This window comes from Cantharellus anzutake (assembly GCF_015039405.1).
Source record: "Cantharellus anzutake strain C23 chromosome Unknown EI90scaffold_6, whole genome shotgun sequence".
NCBI lineage: Eukaryota > Fungi > Basidiomycota > Agaricomycetes > Cantharellales > Hydnaceae > Cantharellus > Cantharellus anzutake.
In genome coordinates, this window is record NW_024066956.1 from 1,268,217 (window position 1) to 1,287,345 (window position 19,129).

General features: G+C 49.9%; 5 protein-coding genes across 5 annotated transcripts; 2 read left to right on the forward strand and 3 right to left on the reverse strand.

Moving 5' to 3' along the window:
* Window positions 1-542: 542 nt before the first annotated feature.
* Window positions 543-4,558, reverse strand: EI90DRAFT_3038216 (WD40-repeat-containing domain protein). Its single transcript, XM_039058842.1, has 16 exons — window positions 4,289-4,558; window positions 4,074-4,253; window positions 3,910-4,017; window positions 3,750-3,858; window positions 3,579-3,683; window positions 3,413-3,517; window positions 3,194-3,359; window positions 2,246-3,137; window positions 2,011-2,186; window positions 1,848-1,958; window positions 1,716-1,795; window positions 1,577-1,659; window positions 1,489-1,519; window positions 1,352-1,433; window positions 1,119-1,290; window positions 543-1,059 (listed from the first exon to the last, which is right to left on the reverse strand). The coding sequence occupies exons 1-16, from the start codon at window positions 4,377-4,379 to the stop codon at window positions 878-880; spliced, it is 2,673 nt and encodes an 890-aa protein (XP_038921480.1). The 5' UTR covers window positions 4,380-4,558; the 3' UTR covers window positions 543-877.
* Window positions 4,559-6,486: 1,928 nt separating this feature from the next.
* On the forward strand, window positions 6,487-7,855 carry EI90DRAFT_3144114 (class I glutamine amidotransferase-like protein; the record flags this gene model as incomplete). Its single annotated transcript, XM_039065096.1, has 9 exons — window positions 6,487-6,717; window positions 6,775-6,874; window positions 6,926-6,963; window positions 7,020-7,093; window positions 7,158-7,231; window positions 7,282-7,323; window positions 7,382-7,497; window positions 7,571-7,673; window positions 7,734-7,855. The coding sequence occupies 9 exons, from the start codon at window positions 6,487-6,489 to the stop codon at window positions 7,853-7,855; spliced, it is 900 nt and encodes a 299-aa protein (XP_038921481.1).
* An 804-nt stretch (window positions 7,856-8,659) lies between these two features.
* Window positions 8,660-9,843, reverse strand: EI90DRAFT_2967071 (ras protein; the record flags this gene model as incomplete). Its single annotated transcript, XM_039055591.1, has 7 exons — window positions 8,660-8,770; window positions 8,848-9,096; window positions 9,163-9,356; window positions 9,438-9,519; window positions 9,578-9,652; window positions 9,727-9,772; window positions 9,833-9,843. Coding segments are annotated over 6 exons (587 nt in total), but the record flags the coding sequence as incomplete, so codon positions are not given.
* A 3,053-nt stretch (window positions 9,844-12,896) lies between these two features.
* Window positions 12,897-14,772, forward strand: EI90DRAFT_2299758 (uncharacterized protein). Its single transcript, XM_039052848.1, has 4 exons — window positions 12,897-13,029; window positions 13,148-14,416; window positions 14,494-14,656; window positions 14,722-14,772. Exons 1-3 carry the CDS (start codon window positions 13,003-13,005, stop codon window positions 14,533-14,535), a joined length of 1,338 nt encoding a protein of 445 aa, XP_038921483.1. The 5' UTR covers window positions 12,897-13,002; the 3' UTR covers window positions 14,536-14,656; window positions 14,722-14,772.
* Window positions 14,773-16,812: 2,040 nt separating this feature from the next.
* EI90DRAFT_3038237 (mitochondrial inner membrane protein Mitofilin) lies at window positions 16,813-18,876 on the reverse strand. The gene is made up of 3 exons (XM_039058843.1): window positions 17,701-18,876; window positions 16,962-17,646; window positions 16,813-16,901 (listed from the first exon to the last, which is right to left on the reverse strand). Exons 1-3 carry the CDS (start codon window positions 18,780-18,782, stop codon window positions 16,857-16,859), a joined length of 1,812 nt encoding a protein of 603 aa, XP_038921484.1. The 5' UTR covers window positions 18,783-18,876; the 3' UTR covers window positions 16,813-16,856.
* Window positions 18,877-19,129: the final 253 nt, after the last annotated feature.

Below are 19,129 nucleotides of genomic sequence, written 5' to 3' on the forward strand. Positions count from 1 at the left end.
CTTCTCGTTCCTGCTGCCGTTTCAGAACCCCGCAATATACTTGCATTGGACTAGTGAAAAGCAACAATACTCTATTTCTGTCGAAGCTTCAGCCTGACTATACCGCTTCTGACAGGCGAGGTCATACACGTGGGCAGGGTCAAGTCGGACCTGCCTAGTGTGAGTCTTGTAGAGCCGGTACGAGCACCTCCCGATCGTGATTTATGTAAGTTCTTTGGGTGCTGTTGATAAGTCGTGAGGCAGACGTGCCATTTGGTGTTAATCGGAGATCCTGCCTTCTCCCGTCGTAGCTAACAGGAGGCATGCTCAGCCTCGAGTATACTCACTGCCTCCGTGATCTGCCCTGACTGCACCTGGTTTCGGGCGACAACACAATTTTTGCCTGCGTCCCTCTCTCCGAGTCGAATCATTTGGGGGTCCCATCCTTAACAACGTCGGACAGAACGAAGATTTGAGTCTGCAACATAGATTCAACCCCCACGCTTTATCACCACTCATACGTCTACCACTTTCTATGGCGGCTTCACTCCGGCGTTAGGACTAACATCGGTTTACTCGCAAGAAGAGCATATTGGTACACATACACATGAAAGTCCGTCCATCAAGAACAGTTCCTATTATACTGCTTCCTGCACCACCCTATGCAGACACGAGGCACACTCCCCAGATCAATACATGTACCCATATCAAGCGATCAAGCTTCATCACAATTCACGCCAGTATAGGAACTAAGGGGCGAAGTGGCCCATGACCAGACAAACATACAACAGAATTTCACCAGTTGACCCAGAATGATCCCAAAATTCGAAATATTGCGAGGAATACGCCATCCCAGTTTAGAGAGGCTGTGAAGGGACTGGACGAGGCGATGGACATCTCAGTCCCAGGGTGAACTCCACACCCTAACGGTACCATCGCTTGAGGAACCAGCGACCATTAATGCCGTTGAGCTTCCACAATTCCAAGCCGTCTTAGTGAGATATGAACCCTTCCGTATCGGCGCATCGAACGAGTGAAGAAGTCGTGAAGACTTGCGATCCCAGATGAAAAACTCGCCACCTAAGTCGAGCAAGGTTGATATCAACGATAGCACCGGGATCCAAGACTGAACAATCCACCTTTTCCTGCACAAATGATGATCCGATCTTCGAATTTGGGCCCGCCGGGCATTGAATTTGGCCCCAGTACGCCGAGCTGCCCTGTACCCGCGAATTCTACAGGGTTTGGAAGTCGATACGTGTGCAGCAGAGCAAGCCATGTTGAGTTCACGCGGAACAGTTGGGGTGGTGTCTACCGGTCCAAAGAATATGAATTCGATACCTCGGCCGCGAATTACTTTATGGCTACATACCTTTCCTTCATGCGTGATAAGAAGAACTGTGCCAGACGTAGAGATACTCAATCCTTGAACGTCGCTCAGTGTTGGCATTTGGCTTCGAGTAGAAAGGGGTTAGTGGTATGAGGCGTAGGGAAAATAGCCTAGCGTACTGAATAACACTTCGGGAGAACAAATCGAACACTGTGGCAGGCGCCTGGGGTATCAGCGTGAGGCGATAATGATGATTCTATGACATACAAATGATACGCTTTTCTGCGCGGGACCTTGAAGGCCTGAGATGATGATTTGTCGAAACTTCTAGGGTTCCAACGACAAGCAGCCTAGGTGAGGAGTATCAATCGCGCACATCCAGAGTAATGCATCTGGCAACACTTGCCTGCTCTCGTCGGGGGTGATAACAAGGTCATGTAGGTTGCACTCGAAGTTATGGCTCCACAATACATTTCCGTCAAGACTCTAAAAAAGACTTAACTGCTGTGTAAGGGTACTAGCATTGAACAACTCGTACTATCTGATAAATGAATGTTCCCTCGGTGCATACAAGCGCTTGCCCTTGCGGCATCCAGACGACAGATTGCACTGGCTGGTCTCTACTGACTGTTCGCAGCTTCTTCCCCGTCTAAGAGGAAATTTCCTGTAAAACAACAAGCAAGATGAACTTCTGAGCTTACCAGAGGATTCCAAATGATATATCCACGCGCCAGTTTCGTCACCAGATACTGGTTATCTGGCGACCATGCAAGTTGGGACGCAAAATCGGGGCCAAAGAGACGCAGCGTGTAATGACGCTGAATTGGTGGTCCAACTCTCCAGATGACTACCGATTGATCCCAAGCACAGGACGCCACTAGTAAAATCAATCGACACCGTGGTAGAGAGACAAATGAAGGGGTATAGAATACGAACAGAATCGCCCATCTGGGCTAAATTTGATATCCCTAATGATAGCCGTGTGCTCTTTCATCGTATGGGATAATGCCAGGGACTTCAGTGCAGGTACCATAGATTCCATGCGCCTCATTTGATCTTCCTTAGCAGACCGGATAGCTTCGATCACTCTGTTTACCGCGTTCCTGAATCGCTGAATTGCGGGGGACACCCTCCGAGGAGGTCCACTAGGCTCTCCATCAAGGTGACTGAAAGACCTGGTCGGGCGAGCGAAGGGGGAAAATGCCTGCGCTTCAGGTGTTGAATCTGGTGTGGGTTGATCGGCAGTAGTCGGATGTGGCGGGAATGCGATGTCTGGTGAGAGATTGGTGAGAGCCACATCAAAAGCGTCTTCCCCCCTTTGTTGTTTAACAACCATGTTCCCCACGTTCTTGAACCTTTTCAAACCCGGTTTTCGAACATTCGCTGACGGCGGTGACGTGTTAGGAGAAACGGGGACCGTGAACAGCCGTGGCACTGGTGAGATTTGGGACGCTGTGGTAGTTGAGGTCGGAGGAGCCGATGCAGCCCGTGCATCCCTGAGTAAGGCAGTGGAAGATGGAGACCGCAGCGGGAGAGGTTGGAATGATGGTTCTGCCGATGAATCAAAATGTGTTTGATGTGTCCCTGATTCGAGTTGTTGTAGGTCCTCTGTTGCCGTGCTGATATACGGCACTGGAAGTAGAGAGCTTTGTCTTGGCTTGGTAAACACATTCTGGACAGCCTTCATTGCGCCTCGCGCTAAGGATGTACACCGGGAAAACGCATTAAAGATGGTCCCAAACGCAGGGCCCAAGTGACGAGACATCCACTGCCAACCGGAGTAAAATTTAGACGCCTGAACGAATTCCTCCAGCTCGTCCATGAGCCACTACAGGGAAACAGCCCAGTTCAGGGACAGCTGCGTAGCGTAATGAACAAGCTCACCCTTGATCCTTTGTTTCTCTTGAAGGCATAGTGATCACCAGCGAACCACAAGCTGACAATAAGCAGTGCTGCCGCTGAGATGGCTGACGCCACGGTGATGCACACGGGAATAAAAAGCGAGTGGGAGAAGTTGGCAAAGGTAAAGAAAATAAGACCTAGCGAGAACCTGGAAAATGGACTCATGAGAACCGAAGCAATCCTACCGACCCTACGACCCACGATACCACAGATGCAACAAGGAAAACAAGCGGAGTCTTGGTGATCCAAATGGAGATCCACCAAGGAACGGCCGATGGAGGACTTGAGTACACGGCTAACGTCCATCTGCAACACAGGGTCGGTTTAGATTCTGCCAGCTTGCGAGTCTGGCCATTTGAAGACCCACCTGTAGCCCAGCTGGCTGTTGACGGCGCTTGCCATCGAAAAAACCAAAGATATGAGCCATAAAAGATTGACGGCTTTGTCAGCTATTGTGTATTTAGATGGATAACTTAGATAATATATGACAGAGACTCGATTGAGTGATCTACCGCAATACGAGAATACTGGCACTCACCTGAATCCAACAGCCGTGGCAGAAACAGCAGAGAAGAATGTAGCAACGGTCGAAAGGTTCTGTAAAGTGTCGGTGGTATGTTTTTGCGCAAATTTAATTGTCGGAAGACCTGTTTAAAGGTAAAAATGAGTATTCATTTGACCCAAACGAATCACTGCACCAATGTCGAAAAAGACTTTGAGAGCCTCCGTCAGCGCTTCCAAGTGTATCACCATCTCATCCGCAAGATCGCCAACATGTCGACGAATAGACGGCAAGTGAAAGCTCCCTACGGGCAGAAATGTTAAGCGAAGCAATGAACCTGCTACACAAGATCTTCCTGACCCTTAAAGTCTTTCAGGTTGTTGGCCCAGTACAATAGATCGTCCTGAAAACTGATGAACGACTGATCCACGTCTTCCGCTGTGTAGTCTGGGACATGGGAGAAGCCGGGAAGCGACTTCAGGGCCACATCGAAAAGATTGAGCTCATAGGCAAGTGCCTCCAGCTCAGTCGGTAAAACCTCTCGATCGGAAGTGAAAGTTCCGATGGGAGGGAACTTTTCTTGTTTGATAGTTCGTTTTCCAGATTTTGAATGGGGAGGGGTACGCACTGGGCGATTCCTCCATCCAAAGGGACCGTCAAGGGCATTGGCCTGCTTCTTTCGTTCGGCACTCGAAACGGGACGCGCGACCGTTCTAACGAGATGGAAAACCTGAGAGAGGCGAGCGCGTAGCCGAACTGCCGCTGCTATGAGTCCAACACTGGAGCTCAGTTGTCGTACTGCATTTGTGATCTTTTCTAATTGTTTATCCAGAGCTTTCATACATCTTTACAAGGATTAGGAGTATTATACGGCATGGATAACGAGGGCCCACTTTTCGAAAATTTCAAAACGTTCCTGTCTTTCTCTTTCGAGTTGCTCGTCGCCTTTGAAGAGGAAGTACTCATGAAGATATCGGGTTTCTTTGGAGAGCTGAGACGACGTACCGATATCGCATGAATCGTCATCATCACCAGGCTGGTGGCCGCCTGAAGTTGGAAGACGACTGTGGGTGAAATTGCTGAGCAAAGACAGCAATTCATCCCAATTCCTCTTGCTGTCGCTCATTTCCGCCGTCAGCCCAAGGACGGGCCCACCATTGGTAGGAGGTGTTGGATCATGAGAGCCACTCGATGAGCTCGACATTCTGGCTTGGAGGTAAAAAGGTTATCACTTTGAGCTAAAATGTGCAGTTAATTTTTATAGCGCCAAGACTTCAGGGGTAGCACACTTTGGGTTCCCATCAGCGCCATCACAATTTGGTAACAATCACGAAAAGGATGGGCGGTAAGAAATATGGGCACTGCCATGGCCGCCATAGTTAGTTAAAGACTAGGCATAGGGGCATCACAATTGATTATATAACCCGTCAATTGTGCCTTGTTGTGGGGGTCCGTGGGAAATGCCCAGATTTGTTCATTTTAATTTCCCCTTCAGCGGAGCGTTCGATATGTACATAGCTTGCGCGGGCGGCTATGTTGTGTGAAGGCTTGTGTGGAGAGCGACACTTTACGATGAGTCATGTGGTGTAAGATGAGCTGGCGACATTTTCGCTAGTGTGATACATAGCATTTCCCCAGGCAGGATACTTTAGGGGGCAGGATACCAGCTTCTTAGCATTTCCCGGTGGTGGCAATTCCAGGCATTAAGTACTAACGCCAACTGGGGGCTCCCAGAGGTTTGGAGGGTCCAGTATACCCTGCTGTTCTTTAGCCCATTCTCTGGAATGCTTTATTCACTTCCAGGTGAGCTACTCCATGTGCTTAAGAAAGGGTTTTCTGAGATGATTTGTTCGTTAGCATTATGTTTTGGTGTAGTTTTTCGGCACGAAGAGCGTTGAGAGCTTCTAGGGGAGACATTGGAGCTGGAGTCGCTGTTTGGGTTGTCTCTGAGGACTCTCTTACATCTCAGCTTCCACGCCTGCCATGCACATCTAAGGATAGCTATGCTGGTTGCTCCTCTCCTGACTTCTGCCACGGGGCTCTTGATCCGGGTTAGGGGCGGCCATGATGTGGGACATGCCCATATTAGTTGGCCATTGGATGGCTTCTTCTTTGCTTCCAATGAACTTTCCTTCCTCGGCTTGCAGTACGCACCTAAAGAGTATGTGCACTCAAATGACATCCAACTGGTCAAGAACACACGTATATCATTATATATGTATCATCTTTGGTGAAGAATATATTCAAGCTTCAAGTTGGTTGTGAAAGAACTCAGCGGGTTACAAAATTTGTGCAGCACAGCGTTGCAATTAATGTGACAATCACATGCTACCGCGCGAGTATCAAGGTCCCTTGAAGTCAAAATGCCTGCTTTAAATGTTTGCAAGCGCCAAGCCCATGAACAGAGGACAGGAAGCTCAAAAACATTCAGAAAGCATCTTATTTAAGCGCTCAGATTTTCAGGCCAACTCCGTTACCTCCCGACATCTTCCAAAAAAAGAAACCGGTTTCGGGCAGTCTTACCAAATTTTCAAAGGCTTGCAGAATAATGCATTATATGCTGTAGCAGGGTTTCAATCTGTTGGAGACGTTATTATTGCCCCAGCGGCGTTGGCCGCTGGTAAGAATTGTTCATTTTTGACAATGCGTTCGTCGACAAAATTGACCTCCTCCCTGTTTTCCGTGCTCAACCTTGTTGCGTCCATAAATGCTTTGCCCAAGATACTAATATACTCGCGGACACTGGGGAAAGTTTCTCGTCCGTTCATGCTTTATGGGCGCCAGCGCTAATTCTGAATTTCACAGATACCGGCATGCATCTATACCTACGGCAATCAATACCCTCAAAACTCATGGATTGAATTACAATGTTACCTTTGATTCCACGGAAGATCAGACGCAATTTACGGGGCCGAACCTTGCAAACTACGACGCCATCCTATTCCTCTCAACGACGGATTCGGACAATAATCCACGACAAGAAATTTTGGATGCTGATGAAAAGGCAAGTAGAGCACGCCCTCACAGGCTGTACCATCTTCCTAACCCTGTTGTCTATTAGGCTGCCTTCCAGCAGTATCTAACCCTGGGGGGAAATTACATTGGTGTCCATTCGTCATCAGACTCCCTTACCGCCAGCCCCTTCTTCGGGAATGAGACGGGTACGACAGTCTCATCCGGAAGCTATATCATGGTTCTCAAGAGCTGAACAGGCGCAGTTTTCGACTCTCATGCTACCCTTCAGAACGCGGTGAGTGCCGAAGACTCTCACCGGAGAAGAGCGTACACCCTCTTACTGTTAGCTAGACAATCCTCGTTATAAATTCCTCAAACCCTAGCACCAGTAGCCTCCCAGCTCATTGGCCCGTCTATGACGAAATGTGAGCAGCATTGAGGTACGGCGATCAACCGGAGGCTTTGCTTATGCCTCTACATCCAAATTAGATACAACTTTAAATCCGACCCTCGCTCCTTGGGAGCATTTGTACTGCTGAGCGTTAACGAATCAAGTTACACTCGTGAGTTTCTCTTGATTGGGGGTGGTGCCTCAACTGACTATTTACTGCAGCCGATCCTCCCAAATTTGACCAAGGTTCTCCTCACCCTATCGGTATGGTTCTTCTCTCACACATGGTCTCTCCCTAACCTGTGATGCCTGTCGCATTCAGCCTGGGGTCAGGAGCATGGTGCAGGTGCGTTTGTAGGGGTGGCGTCTCCGCCAATCACAAGCAAGGTCGGTCGAAGCTGGTATACTTCATTGGGTCATACAAGTGAGATCTGGGAAGTGAGTACCGTCGTTGTTCCGTCGCACCTTGGTGTCCCAATGCATCTTCCTTACCAATGGATGGATTCACTAGAACGATCTTTTCATTCAACACGTTATGGGTGGGATTACATGGGCGCTGGCCTCTCATACAACACGCGCATTCAACTCAACTTCTTCCGTAGGCAATGGCGGAGGTAATTTTTGTCTCTCGTAACGCAGCGAAGTTTTATATAGCCTAATGCCGTTGTTCGAAGGGGTAGGATCCAGTACGACCACAGGCACGACCACAGGCACGAAATCTGCCACGTCGCCATCTAATAGGTCATCCGGTTCAGCAAGGAGGAATTTGTCAAGATGGTGGCGCCTAGAATTCTAAGGACTTGCTCGTGCCCAGTTCACGGAATATCGACATATCATATTTGAAGCTCCTATCTTGTGCGCCAGCTTAGCGCCCGCCGCCACGCTTGATTATCAATGTGGACGTTTTTGTTTTTGCATTGTTATTGCGCCTACTACCTCCACACCTGAATCATCCAAATTGCGAAACGCGTGATGCTGTGTCTGATGTGATGCGTTGTATTCGCCACTCTGCTCTCCAGTCTTGCATTCATTCCTTTCTATTCTTGGGAAGGTCTCCTTCGAATAAAGGCTTCTCCTGTGCTCAGTTTCTTCATCACTGCAGACATACATCTTCAGCCTTGCCTTTCACCCCTCTTCAATTTCACTCACCCATTCACTGAACCCGCCACATCTGCCATATCCGCCTCTCCTAATCTGCCTTTCTCTTCATTTCACATAGCATCACTGCTGCTCTTGAAGTTTCATACTGCTCTCACACATTGCGATAAGTCTAATGTATGTGTTGAAAGGTATCGATGATCCTATCCCATCCATCCGCTTCTCTTTTGCGTCCTTCACGATTCCGTTGCGAAGAAATACAATTGGCATGTGATGCTTGCGACTATAATAAAAGGGTGCTTGTGCAGATGGGAGCTGGGGAGCATCGCCTCAATGCTCCACCTGCAGTTTCCATGGCTGTGAAGATTGTAAGTCTTTCGCTTTCGCTTAAAAGAGAAGATAGAACAAGCATATGATACAACATACAACATACAAACTGGCATCGAGAAGCAATGCACGACAAGACTACATCAGAGGAAACGGCAAAAGCAACAAAAGCGACGAGTCAGACATCCATAAGGCGGCAGTGCTGTAGGCATGGGAACAGCGTCACATAATTGAGGGAGGATATGCGGAGTGAGGCTGCTGGCCGGAAGGGGATAAGACCAGAGAACAAGTGAGCATGCCAACGCCATCATACTACAACACAACCGCCGCAGCAACCAGATTCATGGGCATCCTTCTCATTCTCAGGTTGAAGTGATTGTTGCTGTGCGGTTGACACAGGAAACCCACCCGGCGCCCGGTGGTACTGGTCCTGCTAGATGTAGGGCGAGGAATTAAGCGCCATCTGACATATGGAAGTGGGTGACTGACTAACCTTGTTAAAGTCGCGTATAGAACGAACAAGGTCGTGGAATGCATTGTCAACGTTGATGCGCAGTTTCGCAGATGTCTCAAGGAATCCGCACCCAAAGTGTTTGGCGAGATCTCGGCCCTCTGCGGTTCCGAATAAGAACTCGCGAAATGAGTAGACAATATGGTATCAATCAACCGGAACCGCACCATTCATGCCGACCTGCCTTTCATATTCGAGATCACATTTATTTCCGACAATCACCATTGGCCATGAGTCCTGATCCTTGACCCGAAGGATCTGCTGATGGAGTGGGCTGATTTCTTCGAAGGAATTACGAGACGTGATGGAGTACACCAGGAGAAATCCTTCGCCCGATTTCACGTATTGCTCTCGCATGGCGCTAGAGGGGATCGGGGAAGTTTGGAAAAAAGACGCAAGTCAAGTCGTGACCCGAGTTATTGGCTAACACAAGTAGACGCACATATACTCTTCTTGGCCGGCAGTATCGAGCACATCGAGAAGGGCAACTTCCTGGTCGATAACGCACTGTTTTCGATAAGAATCTGCGCACACGACACCATTATCATGTTCGGACAGTTCCGAAATAACTGTGGTCCTTACCCTCGATGGTTGGGTCATATTCGTCGACGAAGTGGCTTTGAATGAATTGAATGGTCAATGCTGACTTCCCAACACCTATAAAAGTGACCAGGAGACATTTGGGGGCTAAGGATGCCACGATATGTCGGGGACCAAGAAGAAATCATCACCTCCACCGCCAACGACGACCAATCTGTATTCACGCAGGAACTGTGCCTGCAATAGGAATATTTGTGAAGATAATGAGCGAAGACTCTTAGCTATAGAAGGGCGTACTCTTGACATCTCTGCAGCGGGGGAGTAAAAGGACAAAGGCTATGTTCTGGCTAAACGCTCCCCACCCGGTCCTTTGGTACCGCATCACGTGTGGCCTTATGGCTCTTCCCACGGTTTTTGTTGTTCCGTCCTCGACTTCACTTTCCATAACGTCTCATGAACAAAAGATAGTGCTCGCCAGCTTACTGGCACCATGCCTCATTGATTCACATCTTGTTTCTTTTATTGGGAACATCTGTCTATGGCGCTTGTGCTTGAGAGTTTTGATGCAACTGCTTAGGACATAGTATACGGCAAATAACCGCCGTCACCTACTGCACCTTCTTTCTTGTATGACAATTTTGATGGTTGGGACGGTTGTTCAGAACGCATTTCTACGCCGCCTCTGGATATGTTATTCCACAAACACCAATTGTTGATGATTAATGTTTGAATGTTGATTCGAGCATTCAATACCAGTTGTACGACTCAACACAACAGGATCCGGATTGACACACAATCGCGCTCGCTATACGCTTTCCACCAAACAGCTATTCCTTAGCTCTCCCTCTTTATTCGCCGGCTGACAGCCGTTACGCTACGATTCCGCAGGGGCATGCTGTATACAACATTCCATGACACATCGATAACTGGAGCTTCTCAATAGGCCTGTCTCTGGCCCCTTTCGCATCACAATCAGCCTGAGGTATTTTTGGGGCTCATTCATGGTGCCTGCTGATGGCCGCTTATATCTCGAGTGCGAATGATCATACTCTATCCCCTGGTTTCCCGTCGCTTGGGCTGAGCTTCCCTCCGCACTTCCCGGCAAAAATCGCGCCCACCGTCTCACGCGGGAAGGGATCTGCCCTCTTTTCTAGAACCGCGTAACTATCAGCCGCGGTCCATTGGACGCTCGCTTGCTGTCCGCGTTCTGGGATTATCAGGATGACAAAACGTAATAACGAACACGTTCATTCATTTGCTTTCGGAAGTCCTAGTACTAGTGTGTTGACCCAACTTTGTTCGGGTGCGTGGAACGCCCGTTTATATGCTGCGTTTTGGAATCCTATACCCGAACTGATATCCGAGTGCGGATATGACGCTTTTTCTGACATCTGGCTAAAACAGAGATGAGAACCGTACGACCTTTTTTCCTCAATTCAGGTGAGGATATCCAGAGTCGGATACTTCCCGGACTGGACATGTTTGTGAAGTCTGTAAGATATCCGATGTCCCTCAGTGCAAAGGTTGCGAAACGGCGTGCAGCCCGAAGGGAACATCCTCCGCCCTTCAGGTTCACTGTCTTTCTGAATGTGAGTATTCCCCAAGGCCTCCATCACCCAAAGCACTAGGCAAAAGGCTCAGTACTGTATCCTGAATAATTATATGCTATGAAGACCACGCTACACCACACGATGTTAAATCAATGGAGTCCCAACGCATGCCCAGCTCCGGTCACATCAGTCCGGGACAGTCACTGGATTTGAAGGCACAGGCATCCATAAGTCGTTCCCCAATGTCCTCGGTTGAGTCGACTTACGCACAAACACCGTGGGATCGGTGGCTGTGCCATTTTCCCCTTCACTGCATACTGTGTCCACTGAACAACGCCGGCTGACAACTGAGTAGCCTGAATCACACGTTGCGTTTTAGTTGGATCCCAAATAGACCTAAACCTGTGGTGTAGTGTCATCACTGACTTATTGGAAAAATATCAAGAAGCGAAATTGGCTGCCGAGATTCTTTCAATGATATCGCAAACATATTTTCCCGTCGGCGAATGCTAGCGAGTGCCCTACACTACATGAATAATATCCCCCCGTTCTGCTGTCCAATATCCGCATCTTGTCCGAGCGATATCACGGCTATGCACGGCGTCGGATACATCAACGATTCCTCAGAGATCGCGGTTATGTCCTAGGCAGGTGCCCATCTCGGATGCTGGTCCCAACACGTACCAGGGATTCCTGGAGGCCCTGGCGGTTTCCCTAAGCGACGTAATCGCCGGAACATTGGTGCCCCTCGTTACGCGGGCTGGAGAACAAATTTAGGTATGTATGTCTTGGCGTTTCTGAATTCAGCCTGCAACCATTCAACTGGCCGATGTCCTGTTTCCCTCCTTTTATTGATCAGTGTGCTCAAGAGCTTCGCTTTCGTCTCCCTGACAAATCAGCCATGACTCCAACTGAGTACAAATTGGCCACGCACTTGTCGGTAGTGATGAACCATGCAAATTTCACCATGGGATACGAGGGTGCTGTTCCTACTACTAGAGAGCTGATCCTAGTTGATCAACGATGCGGGTACCTATATCGGCCGACTGGTTATCAGAGAGATATGAATCGTAGAAAAGCAAGCGATCGGCTAAGATATATTTTGTCAATTTTCCAGTACCAAACAAGGACGCACGTTGAATCCAGTTGCGGGGCCTCTGGATCGAGTCCTTGACGCGACAATTGCCTTCTGCATTGGACAGATGGATCTTTCATTGAGGCATGTTAGGATCTTGACTCTCGAAGTACCTGTTCCTTTTTCTGGGCGAGCGCCGTCCCATTTTCAAGCCAGAGAAGTCAAGCCTTTGGGTTTCATTACGAATATATAGACTTCTATGTATTTCATTTGCTGTGAGAACCGATTGCAATCAATACAAACTTTCACGCCATCGCATCTTTTTCATTGCTTGCCCCGATCCTTACGAGCCTCCAACCGGATTCTTTGCCTCAACGTAATTTGAGTCATAGCTTTTGACCTTAGGGATAGCAAGTGCACGACAAACGACCATCTCAGATCATGTCTTCAGGGTATCAGAGTCTCTCCCTTACATATTCAGAAAATCAGGAACCAAGTCATTCATTGCAAATTCACACTTGTTACGCAATTTCCCGCTCATTTTTACCCAACATTCCAGACCTATGTATTAGCCCTGAGTACGCTCATAGGACATGCACCGTTTACTCTACCTTCCCGCGTTACCAATAAAAGTCATAGTAATATCCGCGACCCGATCAATGGATACCTGTTAAATATAATCTGAGAAACAGCGCATATTCCTTAATCAGACCTGCCGCAAGTTCCATTCCCTGTCTCCCTGATAACAACATCTGGTATCCCAGGCAATCCGGACGCCCCAAGCGGTCTTCCTGGACGCTGCACAGGGAGTACCGGGTGATCCTCACGTTCAAAGAGCCAATATGATGTCGGCAATGAGTGGTGGAGTTGTGAGTCACAGACTTTTCGCTGCTCTTGTGTGCCAGGGAGATATTGAAGTTATCTTGATCTCTCGTTGCGTTTTTGCTTGTCAAAATATCATGAACGCTGAACGTCGACTATTCCTAGTTCACGGCAATCGCTTCCTCGCACCTCAGTGGTGCCCAACCTATCATCGGTCGAAACACATGCATTCGTTCTCCTCCACCAGGGTTTACTGCTGAGCCTTTGCCTCCATCCAAAATCTCCACTACCTGGTATTACGGTGTTCGTGTCGGCGCTGCGTTCGATGAACATGAAACACGTCGGAGCACAATGACTAGTCAACAATATGAGATATGGAGACGATGGGAGGACTTACTTGAATTACAGCATCTGCTTGGAATCGAGTACGAGAGCTTGGCGTTGTTAAAGATTCAACTAATTTCCAAGGAATCTAAATCCTCCTCCCCTTCAACCCGCGCTGCCTCCTTTGACTCCCTTCCCTCTTATTCCGATCCTCCCATCGTGCAAACTGATCTACATCATCACGTCCCTAAGCTTTCCAAAAAGTCCAATATCTTCCGAAACAACTCAAATCTCGTCGGTGTCCGCGCGAAGCAATTCTCCTCTTTCCTAACCGCTGTGTTTGGTAGTAAAGATGAGCTGATCGTCATCGCACGAAGTTGTCAACAAGTGTGCGAATGGTTTGGGTGGTGGAAACAGGACGACGATGCATGGTCGAAGCTAGCATTCTCCCATCGGCGCAAGAGAGACGGACATCTACCCCGCAATCCGACCATTTCTAATCCTGAGGACTCGCACGAGCGTGGTGCCATCAAGCCTCGGGCTGGATCCTTGAATGAGATCGCAGTAAACCCCAAACTTCCACGCCCCAACAGTGAGAAGATAAACTCCGATGCAACTATACCCTCACCGAAGACAAGCACTTGGAAGGAGATCACATTCATTCCCGCTGCAGCCTTCCCAATGTCACGTTCAGCGGGCGCTCCGACACCTTCCGGTTCCAAGCCCGTCCGAAGTCTCTCTCAACCATTACCCCATCGGCCCACACTGCGCACCACATCATCCCTTCCTTCCATGTCCGTGGAGGGATTGCACTCCTCACCTCTACCTTCGGTCTCTTCAAGTAACTCTCTCCCAGCCTCACCACACTCCTCTATCCCACTTTGCACATATTCCCACAATGACATGAGTGTGCCCTTTCGTACTGCACCGATTCCCAGAAAACTGCCTCCACCGACCTCAGAACCCCCCCCTCTTCCTCCAGAAGCATCATTCTATCGCCCGCAACCGAAGGCGCGAAGTACTGTTCCGACCGGTGCCACCAGCGTCAGTGAAAGTAGGCCGCAGCTTGCTTCGGATGAAATAGAGGGGTCAATGTCGCTCGCAGATATGGTGAGGCTATTTCCGTTGGCCCCTACAGCGACTCCTTCATTAGTACCTTCTGCGTTGGCGCCACCCCCCGATACAAGGCGCGCAAGGAGTGCCAGCGTTGGACCAGGTGTCAAGGCTAATGAGTCAGGACTGTCAGCCCTAGAAGCAGCCGGAAGCTTTGGGCAACATGGCAATGAAGCGTCTTCAAGTGTACCCGATGGCAAAACTAGTTCCCCGAGTCCACAGACGGGTTCCAGGAGAGTAAGTTCAGAGATATTGAAATTATTCGCTTGTCTAATAATTAAACTGCTCAACTTTGAAATCAGCATGCGAATGCTCTCTTGCCCAATTCGTCTCGTCCTCCACAAACTGCTCCACCCAGCATCACCCTTTTTCCCTTTAATGACGAAGCGTCGCTCTTGGCTTCTCCGATCAGGACTGAAGAAGTATTGGAAGCACAGCAGCAGTATGTCGACGAGTTTCGTGGGTTTATTCGGGACCCAGTTGTTATCAACGATGAGGAGGCCGAATCGCGTGATGTAGTGCCCATGGCAACCTACACTGTGCGAACGAGTGACCGCACCAGAGATCGGTCTAGCGTACGATGGCCTATCAGTTCCATAGAAGGTATGGCGAATCGGAGCGTGCGAGCAACCATGCCGACATCCTCGCTCACTTCGGCCCGTCTCTCTTCCGGTCGTCGGCCACTCTCGCTATCGTCTGGTGAGAGCGGTACGGGTGGGGCAAGTGGGAAGTTCGAAAGAGAGTTGAAAATCGTTGAGGCGGGTAGTGATGGGATGGACGAGCTTGGGGACGGCAAGCAGTACGATGAGGACAGCGAGCTGACGAGTGGAATCACACTGATCCACCCCAAGACCAAGTCGCATCCTCCTCTCTTGAGTATCGGTGGTGGCCGGATGCGTCATCGGCCATCGAGCTCGTTATCGTCTGGCGTATCATCGACCAGTTCTCGACATTCGGTCCCCGTCTCTATGAGTATGAGTGTTCAAGGATCACCGTCTCGCAGTGGGAGCCCCGTCTTCTCCTTTCGACCACGAAGCGCATCCCCATCGATTCATATCCCCCCTACTTCTGTTGCATCGTCTGTGGCCGGTCGATTAAAGAAGCTGTCAAAGGAGACTAAATCCTTTGCATCGCCGGAGGGATTGAAGAGTCCAAAACGAGGGTCTACCTCTCCGATACTTTCAGATGCGGAGTTTACGTGCCTCGTACCGGAAGACGACGCTCCCGGCCCAGGAATTAAATTCAGCACCCGTCCGGAGGACATCACTCGCTCTGGCTCGCCGAAACCATCTCGTGCTTTTTCCTCGCCCATTTTGACAGGGGCTTCTGTTCGGCGATCTGTTTCCCTTGGGTCAAGCTATCGCTCCAGCGTGATCAGTGCGGGGGCAGCGTGTAGGTCGGAAGATGATAGTTCAAGGAAGTTGTCAATGCGGTACCCCCCTGCAGGGGTGGAAATAGACCTTCATTATATCCATAGTCCGAGTATAATCGGCAACGGCATAACTGAAGCATCGAACAGCCATCCTTCTGATCTATCTTCCCTTTCTTTGCAAAAACCACTCCATACACCACTCCTTTACACCCATCTCGAGAGTAGAAGGCAGCAGGCTGCAACACCTGAGCCGTCTCCTACCACATGGACTCGGCGTCAGTTCCATCTGCCTCGGACTGCTTTGCAGACCTCTTATCCATCCCCAACGACACCGACCAAACACCCCTCTTCACCCATCCGTTCCCTTCGCCAGATGCAATCCTTCTCGTCACTGAGATCTCATTCGAACTCTTCGGAGTCACACCGCGCTAGCGTTTTGGCAGCACCCACCCACTCCCACACAGTTGTGCTCAAGGTTTTGCATGCACCCAGTGGGTGTGCAGTCATGCTACGTCTTCCTCGCACTACCAGCTTCTTTGAGCTTCGAGAACGGATCAGTAAAAAGTTTGAGGATGTCGAATCCTTTCCTCCATTTGCATGGGATGGTACCGCTGATCAGCGGGTGAGACCAATGCTCTATATGCGGATGGGGAGTGGATTGAGTTCCCCTCCGGCAAGCCCACTAGCAGCAAAGGCGGGAAGCCTGAGATCGAGCTCAACTTCACGTGCGTCAACTGCGCCTGGGGAGACGTCATACTCGCCTGACTTCAAAAAGATTGATTCGGAGGAGGAATGGGCCACCACTCTGTCGCACGCTGAGGAAAAAATCACACTTCGAATCCTTGAGCAACCCACCTCATAAGGGCACTTCTGCGGCTTGTTCCACTTTTTGTTGAATCTGATCTGCACCACTCTCAGTAATTGTAATTTACGCTGGGCTTGTGTTCACCACTGGACCCTCTGTCACTTGCATGCTGTCTTTACCGATATCCCTCATGTATTACATAATTTACCCAAGACCCGATCATTCTTTGAGGAATAAATTCTATTGGTGAATAATGAACATCATACAACCAATAATGACGATAACGTTGCCTGTGATTCTACGATCTGGGGAAGAAATGAAAATCAGGATAGTATTGCAGACAATGACGGATGAAAACAGCGTACTGCTAATGCTTGCTCGACTTCTAGCCGTTTTCGCGCAGCTGAGAGCCAGTCAGACAGCAGGGCTTTCGGCACGCCTCTGAGCTGATTAAGCTCTCTGGCCGCAGAATCTAAATCTTTTTCTGCAAGGTAGTGCTCCGCTCTCGCGATGACACTGGACACATCGTCACCCTCCACCAATCCTTGTCTCTTAAACCTGAACGTTGATAACACGCTAGACGCGAGATGAGATAGCAACCCCGCGTTCTGTTCGGGGACTAGGGCGACGTTTTCGAGGCGTGGTGCCACCGAGGCAATGAACCACGAGACAAGATCTGGGAGGGGCTCAACGCCAGTATCAGCGGCATCACCTTGCTCCAACGACCGGAGCACAGTGCTGATAATGGGGTCATCCCGTGCGGCTGTGACGTGTCTAAGCACGCGCAGTTCCTCCCGGAAGGGCTTGCGCACTGGCGAGTCCACGGCGCTAGAGCAAGCACGCAGAGCAGACCAAAGCGCGTGTAAACGAAGATTTTCGTCAAGGTAGGATGAATTGTCAAGCGTGACACGTTCTAATTTCTTCAAATTTGTTGCAAAGTCCTCCAGTTTGGAAAGGCGACCACCTCTCTCCTGTTCGACACGGACTTTGATCTCACGTATCCAACGACGTTGCATCTCGATTCCCTGTGCAATGACCTCCTCCTTTAGGCTACCGAAACGACCGTCACTGAAAAGGCCGTTTAGAACACCGACCATCACTCACCGTTCATTGATGATCTGGCTCTGAGTCTCGAGCTCATTGGCGAGTTTTTGGCGGAAATCCTGAATAACCCTGTCCCTCTCCTCCTCAAGCATCGCTTTGTATCCTTCCTCTTGAGCATCTATCTTGTCCTGGGCGTCGACCTCCAGTTGTAAGAGTTTCTGAGAATAATCCAACGCCTGGGCCTCTAGCTGCTCCTCTAGCTTCTTCTTTTCTTCTACCTTAGCAGCATCAATGCGGAGCCCAAGCTGCTTCAGATCCTTCTGAGCAGCCTCGAGGATGCCACGCGCACCCTCCGCGCCATTAGGACCAGCCTTAAGGAAATTAGCAAGAGTATCAATATTGGATGCTATCTGGGCAATAGCAGGCTCAGATGCGGAGAGATTGGAGACTGCAGGAGCGACAAGAGGGAGGGGGAATGTGCTGATGGAGGATTTAAGACCAACGCGGTCTGCAGGTTTGGATTCCGATGGTATGTAGTAGCCTGGTGGAAGGGTATGACCAATAGGAAGCTGGCCGGTGAAAGGCTTCTTTCCTGGCGGAGGACTAGCAGCGGGAGCGGAATCGGGTTCGGACTTGGATGTTTGGAGAGTTGGGAATTTCCAGTCATCCTTAAGAGCAATTTCGGCTTCTCTGACAAGAGGCTCGATGTCGTTGGTCCATTTGTATGTCTTCTCCTTGATGGTCTTTTTCACAGTAGATGCCTTTTCCACGCCGCCAGTTTTTGCCGAGGCGGAGGCGGAGGCTGCCGTTGGAGAGACAGCGCCCTTTGCGTTGCTAGTAGACGCAGGTCCAGCAGGCCGTGGAGACGAGTCCTGAGTAGGAGGCGATGGGGCTGGAGGACTATTCCCAGAACCCATGGTTCGGGAAAACGCACCAGCAACGGAACTGTATGCCGTTTTCGCCGTGTCGACGACATCCTTTGGGATCCCAGAAAGCATGGCCTGGTCCCACCCCTCACCTTCAGCGTAGTCCATGATAGATTCCCCGAACGGAACAGACTCGACGAAAAAGTCATAAAACCGATCGTTCGTCAAAGCTGCGGCAGTACTGCCTACGTAGAAGGTGACCCCAGAGATAGCCATGTATAGGAGCCCTCTTCTCAATACACTGCGTCTCCTGGGTGGTGGGAGCGCTGCAGGCTCAGAGACTGACTGGGCACCACCTTCGACAGCTAACCTCTGAGCAGTCGTGAGAAGCTCATTTGGTGAGAATGAATCAAGACGCTACGTACTCGCTTCAGGACCATCCCATGTCCGGGGCATCCATGGCGAGCAACAACGCCCGTAAGGGACCGCCTAGATACGGGGAGCATCGCGCTGAGGCCCCTCGGAAGGTTGTGAACGTGAATTTCGAGATCACGTGTATAGTATTTGTCGCGGAGATTCTAATTGCTATTCCCAAACCGGTGGCGAATCTGGGCGGATATCCG

Coding starts and splice junctions, on each gene's coding strand:
- EI90DRAFT_3038216 (XM_039058842.1), bottom strand. CDS start 4,379: ATGCCCTTGACGGTCCCTTTGGATGGAGGAATCGCCCAGTGCGTACCC. Junction 1,660..1,715: donor ATCACCCCCGACGAGAGCAG/GCAAGTGTTGCC, acceptor CTCCTCACCTAG/GCTGCTTGTCGTTGGAACCC. Junction 1,434..1,488: donor TTCTCCCGAAGTGTTATTCA/GTACGCTAGGCT, acceptor TTCTACTCGAAG/CCAAATGCCAACACTGAGCG.
- EI90DRAFT_2299758 (XM_039052848.1), top strand. CDS start 13,003: ATGATGTCGGCAATGAGTGGTGGAGTT. Junction 13,030..13,147: donor CGGCAATGAGTGGTGGAGTT/GTGAGTCACAGA, acceptor GACTATTCCTAG/TTCACGGCAATCGCTTCCTC. Junction 14,417..14,493: donor CAATGTCGCTCGCAGATATG/GTGAGGCTATTT, acceptor CCCCGATACAAG/GCGCGCAAGGAGTGCCAGCG.
- EI90DRAFT_3038237 (XM_039058843.1), bottom strand. CDS start 18,782: ATGGCTATCTCTGGGGTCACCTTCTACGTAGGCAGTACTGCCGCAGCT. Junction 17,647..17,700: donor AGCCAGATCATCAATGAACG/GTGAGTGATGGT, acceptor TCGTTTCGGTAG/CCTAAAGGAGGAGGTCATTG. Junction 16,902..16,961: donor AAGTCGAGCAAGCATTAGCA/GTACGCTGTTTT, acceptor TTTCTTCCCCAG/ATCGTAGAATCACAGGCAAC.